The following is a 7,714-nucleotide window of genomic DNA, read 5'->3' as shown; positions in this document are numbered from 1 at the left end:
TCCGCCGCGAGACAAAATCGAGTTAGCGGGTTCCGGAGTTAGCCAATTTCTGACTGAGACGGTTAGCCAGTTCCAGAGTTAGCCAGTTCCGACACACGACCGAGTTAGCGAGTTCCTGAGTTAGCCAATTCCTACGTCTCTAATGACCCACTAACACTCATGTTTAGAACATTACTTTTCGCTACACTACAAAAACTACTGTAATAATTTTCAATTAAAACCAGACATTGGAATAATTCTTTATTAAAATTAGGGACTTTTAAAAACTTATAGAATTTTTTTAGTTTAGGCCTTTTATTTAAATTGACATTGATTGTACAGTTTTGGTTGTTGCAAATTGAAACAGTTGATGTAACAATTACGTTTGTTTGTTTATGTAGGAAAAATAAAAAAAGGTAAACATTACTTTTGCATAACATTCTTTTTACGTATGAAAGAGTGTAATGATGAGTTTTTGCAGGTGATAAACATATGACGAAAACAGGGAATTTAACCGTAGTGTAGCGAAAAATTGTGAAATCAGGCAACCTTAAGTAAATAAATGCATATCTTCGATCGATTTAGTTTATTTACAAATCATACGTAGATAACTTTTATTTTTTGTTCTCAAGCGTGGTTTTACAATAGAATCTATTTTTGAATATTTGTAACTGTCTTGGATTGTTGTGATTGTGTTAAGACTCATCTTAGTAGATTACCCTAAATACAAATATCTTTTAAGAACTATTTGGATAGTTGTTTTGGATTGTTTCTATCCTTTTGTGATTGAATTTAAGATTTCAAAATCGTTATACATTAGCCTTGTTATACAATTTTGGCTTATAATATTGCTGTCTAATAAATATATATTTTTATACAACATGTCTATTAGATTCACTATTTTACACTTATAAACTCTTTCATATTTCATCACTTTATTGTCTCTTTACTGGGCTTGTTTAAGCTTTTAATTTTTGATAAATAGTTTGTAGTAATTTTTATCACAAAAATAATAAAACAGATACAGTCTCCAGATATAGTTTTGTAATTCCAAACTAGAGAAAGAGTAGTGTTGTTAAATGATTTTGAAACGTTTATTACACAATAATAGGTGTCAAAACATACATATTTAATTCAACTTAAATTTTTCCAAGCTCGAATTCAAACTTTGCAGCTTAAAATAAAATTTATAATATTTTGTCAAAGTTGTTCTGTTTTTCAGTGAGTTTGTAAAACTATTGCCGGTAAATAATAAACCTGATGACTCGGTTAATTAAATAGAAAAGTTGAAAAACTAAAATAGCCAAAAACTGATTTATAACTTTAAACATTTATTAGTCAACAAAAAATTACTTATACTAAAAATATTTACATACATTTTTATAAAACACATATGGCTTAAGTGTATCAGTCAGTTTTCTTCTGTTCAGGTTTGCTTGGAAACACCAAAAACAGACTCAGTTCAAACAAACATACGAGAAACCCAAAACCTGTCTGGATCTGAAACAAAATTAAGAAAAATGATAATTAGTGTAGAATATAGATCGAGAAGTGAATCCATAAATATAATATGCTCAAAATGAATACTCATGATTTCAAATTTGAGCTAATTTAAGTAAAATAAACAAATAGAAATTACGTAAACAATGTTTTACCTGGATAAACGGTTTGTTGATGGCTGTTCCGTAAAGTGTCCACAAAAATGTCACCAGCGCTGCTGCTACGAGGATTGGAAAGGGCAGATCCTTGGTGTCCTTAGTTTTGAACACGTGTTTCTAAAAAAATATTTTGAAAAAGTGAAAAATTGGTTGGTAAAAATCTGTACTACTGGAAAAATGAGGTGTCATTCTTATATTATTGTCTTAAATATTGTATAATTAAATAGTTCAAGTATTTGTTTCTTACATACTGTCTGAAACAGCTGTTATATTTACAACGTTATTGTTATAAAACATATGTTATTGTTTCCAATGTTTATATACCAGTTATGTTATGAGAAATTCGTAAGGTGCAAAAGTTAAGCTTGGTTTTCAACAGGACATTTTCAATTTGAAACATTTTGAAATTTATCTATATCTATTTACCTATATTTGAATTATTTGAAATTTTGATGCTATATTAACTTTATTAGGTATGCTAGCTGGCCCGACAGACGGCTTCCTGTCCTAATGTGGTTTTATGTCAAATGCTCGTTCATTTTCAAGATGAGCTCGTACCCATCGCTCAATCACTCACCTTCAGGTTTACCTCGTTCGCAACCCTCACTCGCCTCCAGGTAGAAGTGAGTGAGCTAATGTAAAGGCAATTTTTTTGAATTTTAAAATCAAATTACTAAAAAACGGATGGATTATAAATTTCCTTACATAAAAACCTTCCCCTGGCACTAAGGAACACAACAAAAACAGAATCATCCAGTTTGGTGCACTCGTTCTCAAGTTATGGAATACCATCAAAAAAAGGGATTCATTTTAATTTTTATAGATAAGAGCGTTTCCAGTACGCGCGCGTGCACTGGTGTTACTATTATCCGTGCGTGTACTGGAGGGTTAAATTGCTTATATAAAGGCATTTACAGACAGAGAAAACACTAATGTTTCCCTGCAGTTTCTTTCTACGTGATCATTTATCATCATATATTTTAGTGAATCCCTCCAGAAGAAATTTACATTTATAGACTGGCAAGGTTATAAACACTTATAAACTTTTTAAATACCTAATGATTTACTTACAAGGTGATACAGATGATAAAACATCAACGAAATTGTCAACGTTGTTGTGATATTTCCAAACCTGTATTCAACCAATGCTTTGTCTTCATAGTGAGCATAGGCTACTAGTGGTGCTAGGAAAGCCACCAGGCGCCAAAGACTCTTCTTTACATCTCTCTGAAAAAAGGTTATACGTTAAAAATGAATATGAGTGTAAATGGCATGAGATGATCTGTTTAGCTTTGTTTGTTACTGATTACGATCAGCTGTTTCTTTGAATAGGATCATTCATAAGGCATAAGTTTTCTCCGCACAGTCAGAAAATTCTCTGAACAATTTTCCTATTGTTGGGAGAACCAACAATGGAAAATCTTTGTGTTACTTAGCCCAATATAGGCTGAAGACTTGTGGTTGACAATGGTGGTGTTTTAGTGCAGGATCTGACTTGTCTCCTACTTTCTTGCCCTTTCCTAATTGCCTAGTGTCTAATCTGTATGAAGGTTAAAAATGAGGATATTAAACTAAATAGGTTCTGTTGCTCAGTTGGTAGCAAAACAGACTTCGGGCCCAAAGCAGTGATATCGTGGATTCGGATCCTAGTATGAATACTTTTCATCACTACAGTTCACCCTCGTATTGTACCGGCTCACTCCTTGCTTTGCTGGATACGTTCCTCTCACAGGCCTCTGTGGCCCATGTAGACGGGCAAATTCAAGATAAATGGTCCCTCCAAAAACTTTAAAAAAAATTATCTTCCACATACCTTATCCTTCGTGAAGGAGACATATACAGTGACGTACACCAGGTTGAGCATAATTCCGATTGAATGAGTGAAGACCATCGGCTTGACCTTCATCAACAGACCTTGCTGGACAAGTAGAACACTCCTGCAATAAATTAGATAGCCTATAAAATATGACAAATTTCCAATGTTTATCCAAGGTTACATTCATAAAAAAACATTTGATCGATATCTTGAAATAGTACTGAGGTAGGAATAAACTTGATTCATAGAGTTCAAGAAAGTTGACTCTTAATGCTACCTGTTTTTCCGACAATTGATTCAAAATACTTGTTACAGTAAATTATTAGTTGTAAACAACTTTATCAATCACTTAGAGAGAGTAACTGATCTTATCTTTCCGTACTATAATACTATAAATGAGTTTGACCTATAGGCAAATTGCACATTTTAAAAGAGTTTGTGTCTCGTCTCCGATGGAACAAATGATGCAATGCTCTTTTACCTAAAGATTACTTCGTAACTGCAAAAAATTAACATACAATAAAACTACTATCACTATATAAAATATATATCTTGTTTGTTTACAATAGTTATTAGATGAATAAAATTACTTGACTGCAATATTATTAATATTGATTGTGGATCCATAGAAAAAGAGGGATTTACCTACCTCAAAGAGGTAAAATAAGTAAGCTTTCCTTTCCAAAGCTAATTAAAAACTACTAGTTTAATTTTTCCAAGAAGAAGATATTTACTACAAAGTGATTACTTATTACTTACCTTGCCATCATCTCCATGAGAGGAAAGAATGGAATTCCTTGAGAGGATTTGTTCTTCCATATCTTCAAGCAAAGAAACCTGAAATCATAGAAACAATTATGTTGATTCAGTAAAACAATACAGAATGAAAAAAAAACAACCATGACAGTAACTTTCAAAGACAAAGATATAGATTTATCAAAGATGAATGGTATCACAATATTTGAGTTTTTGGTAGTTTTGGGCAGAATTAAAAATTAAGTATAGATTTCAAGTGTTTGCATTGTGTATTAGTTGAAAAAACCCAGAACTCAACTACTTCAGCTTACTACGAACCAAAGGGTATATAAAAACAGAAAAATCTTATAAAATAATAACGGTACAAATTCAACGATAATACATCTTTATATACCACCTTAAAGATAACGGGTGGCGTCGTCCTGTAATCCAGCTACTAGGAGCATACAACAAATACCAAAAAATGTTACTTATACAAAAAATGGTAAATATACAAATTGTGGATATTTATAGGGATGCACTGTGGATGCGAAGCTCCCTGGTGTGGATTAACGTCCGCACTAGTGAGTACTACGACTATCCGCAGTACTATCCTGATAATTAGACCAATTCGTAAATTACAAGGAAAAAATGTGGTTCGGATTCCACTATAAACTGTAGGTCCCTTAGTTGCCATCATCTGTATGTGCTATTAATTAACAGCTGTGTCTAAGGAACATGTCGGCCTTAGTCACTAACAAGACTACAAGATCGCGCCACTCATCCTTCACTCATATTTGGGTTAAAATACGCACATAGTGGCGTCCCCATCTTAAATAATTGATAATTGATACCTGAGAAAAAACGTAAACAGAAATTAACACGAATAATCAGAAACTGAAACTAAAAAATGAATTCTGTAACCCCCTAAATACAGCTGAATCTTAAAATTAATTTTCAAACTTACACTGGAGATAAAAGGAGAACAAAAGATGAAGCGCTGGCAGCAGTACCAATAGCATCTTTATAGTCTGCTAACCCCATCTTTCTATAAGATTTTAACCAGTTTAGAAACCAAAAATATAAAAGTGGATAATTGCACCTGTATAACAATTAATTGAAAACTGTATTTCTTACTTAAAATTCAGGTTGGCAATACTGTGATTGTTTCTTACATGTAGACAAAAGTACTTCTGCTCTCTTACAGCTAGCTTGAGTTTGTTGCTTGTTCCAATTGCTTTATGAATTTTCATGTGGAGATTTTATACCAGGCCTTACTTGAAGTCGTTATACAGGAAAGCCTAACAGTCAATGGTTAGTATCTATAAATATTTACAATATTAATTTCAGGGAAAAAATCGAACTCTGCATTATTTCTTAGCATCCGACCCCCCTTTTTTAGATAAAACGGACAAAACAGAATCCAAGCTGAGTTCAATGAACTCCTAGTCACTAGTTTTATTGTTATCAGACAAAATATTTTGCTGGTTCTTTTATAGTCTGTATCATCAAACATGTCTCCTAACCTCCGTCTGCCAACTGGCCATAGTCCCCAGGTAAGAGTATCAGGAGACAGGTTCCATCATACAGACTATATCACAATTACAGATAATTTAATTATTGATATATGTCCTAATACTGACAAATAATGTCTTTTGGGATGGAAAATCATCGGCAATTTATATTTTGAATTTTTTCATTGCAATTATTGATACTTTTTTATTCTGGTCACATTCACACCATAAATTACCTACTTTTCTACATAATAAATATATTCTTCATGAAAAATAATTACAATTCTATGAATGAAAAAGTAATATTTTAATTTGATTTATTTATAGTTTATTTATGTATTCACAACTTTTACATAAATTACAGAGAAATTACAATACTAACCTAGCAATATAAATAAAATCAGAACTTGTGTAAGATATCTAGTAAAAATGAAAACATACATACCAGGTTTTTTGGAGTATGGAAGAGTAAAGCCCTTAGTGGTTGTATCCTAGCAAAACTGTCTGTAAACTCAGTAATCTCCCTTCTTTCAATGCTATCTTATCTAATTTTGCTTGTTAACTAAATGCCAGTCATGGTCCCATTGGATATTTACTTTAAAAATTTATAATTACCTGCAATTTATGTTTTATTCTGTACAGTTTATTGTGTTTATTAAAAAGTAATATTTTGGCTATTCCTGCAACATTATTCAAGAAGAGAATACTTCCTACTTCAGGGTTCCGGTGTTTTATACTAATCTTTAAAACACAAGACTTACCCAGCGCTATTCTTCATTCATGTCAACTATTTTGTAGTGAGTTTATCATAAGTTTATCATCGCTGACCTTCCAACAATTTAATTGTCGGTTCAAGTTTAGGAAGACAAGATATTATCAAACTCTTCACTAATGTTGTGTAGTTTTGTTGATGCTAGTAGTAGTAATCTCATTCATATTTGACTCACCTAAACTTAAATGTTCATTTTACGTTACATATTATGATTTTACGTTAAATAATTACTTCTGTGATCAATATGTAAAGTAAAACTTTGGTTCACTTTTTTGAGTGCAGCAAAGATATTTTGCGCACCAATTACACATTAGATTCCTTTCTTGAAAAATAACCTCTTTTTAGTTCTTGAATTTTCAACAGTTGACACTAGCGTTAATATTTTGGTTTGGGTTTAACTAGTAGATTCAACAAAACACTGTTATTTTTGCAAAATCTTTGGGTGCATAACTATAATCACTTACCTCATCATGAAACCCTTTTAAATTGACACAACTTTTAGGTTAGGTTTACAACAACAGTAATATTATATTGTTCATGATATTGAAGAATAAGGTGTGCGTTCAAATCATATAAAAAAATAAAAAAGCTTATCTACTAGCTAGTACTGTATTATAATTATCAAAAATTGTAACTAATCAGCCAATAGAAAAAAAGCTGAATAAAACTTTTACATAAACTGGAGGATTGTTTACAAAGTAATATTTCAGTACCAAGGGATATAATCTTAAATTTTAAAAAGAAAAATATACAAAGTTATAAGATTAAGATAGCGGGGTATAGTTAGGAAAATTGTTCTATTGTTTTATTAGGTAAACGTTTTTACCAGAGATCAAGTTTGAATCAAAAAACTGCCACAAACCTGTTTGGACCATGCATTCATGAGCATGAGAGTAAAATGATCTTCAAGGAAAAGTGCGAGGAAATGGGGGGGGGAGGTACAGCGCCAAGGTCAAGATTGCAGACCACAACACCTGAGAATTAAATATTCAGTCCAGCTGATGATAAGTTGATAATACAAACAATTTGAACACTAGAATAAATGAGGCTATGTTTGGAGAAGAACTTCCAGATTCTTTGAGACATACAATAAGAAATGCATTTATATTTTGATAAAGCTGTCACAGTATTTAGAGTATTAAACTAAACATCCAAAAAGTCATGGACGTCCTTTAAAATTATAAAGCTGATACAAGAGATATATTATTGAAAGTAAAAGCACATGCAAACATTCCAAAAC

General features: G+C 31.9%; 1 protein-coding gene across 2 annotated transcripts; it reads right to left on the bottom strand.

The window, feature by feature from the left end:
• Window positions 1-1,281: 1,281 nt before the first annotated feature.
• LOC129004012 (sugar transporter SWEET1-like) lies at window positions 1,282-6,338 on the bottom strand. Of its 2 annotated transcripts, none has more exons than XM_054432384.1 (7): window positions 6,318-6,338; window positions 5,156-5,236; window positions 4,213-4,290; window positions 3,451-3,574; window positions 2,709-2,864; window positions 1,635-1,754; window positions 1,282-1,479 (listed from the first exon to the last, which is right to left on the bottom strand). In XM_054432384.1, the coding sequence occupies exons 2-7, from the start codon at window positions 5,230-5,232 to the stop codon at window positions 1,387-1,389; spliced, it is 648 nt and encodes a 215-aa protein (XP_054288359.1). In that variant the 5' UTR covers window positions 5,233-5,236; window positions 6,318-6,338; the 3' UTR covers window positions 1,282-1,386. The 2 variants fall into 2 exon arrangements, with proteins under 2 accessions (XP_054288359.1, XP_054288358.1); XM_054432383.1 differs by lacking the exon at window positions 6,318-6,338 and adding an exon at window positions 6,148-6,239.
• Window positions 6,339-7,714: the final 1,376 nt, after the last annotated feature.

This window comes from Macrosteles quadrilineatus, unplaced genomic scaffold, assembly GCF_028750875.1.
Source record: "Macrosteles quadrilineatus isolate MER2022 unplaced genomic scaffold, UCM_ALF_1.0 Scaffold_9__3_contigs__length_116548681, whole genome shotgun sequence".
NCBI classification, from domain to species: domain Eukaryota; kingdom Metazoa; phylum Arthropoda; class Insecta; order Hemiptera; family Cicadellidae; genus Macrosteles; species Macrosteles quadrilineatus.
Note: the sequence above shows the minus strand (reverse complement) of the source record. Positions and strands in the feature narration are given on the sequence as shown.

Excerpts from the sequence above, each read along its gene's own strand:
- LOC129004012 (XM_054432384.1), bottom strand. The coding sequence starts at position 5,232 with ATGGGGTTAGCAGACTATAAAGATGCTATTGGTACTGCTGCCAGCGCT. Across the intron at positions 2,865-3,450 it reads TCTCCTTCACGAAGGATAAG|AGAGATGTAAAGAAGAGTCT; the intron begins GTATGTGGAAGA and ends ACCTTTTTTCAG. Across the intron at positions 1,755-2,708 it reads TTTATCATCTGTATCACCTT|AAACACGTGTTCAAAACTAA; the intron begins GTAAGTAAATCA and ends ATATTTTTTTAG.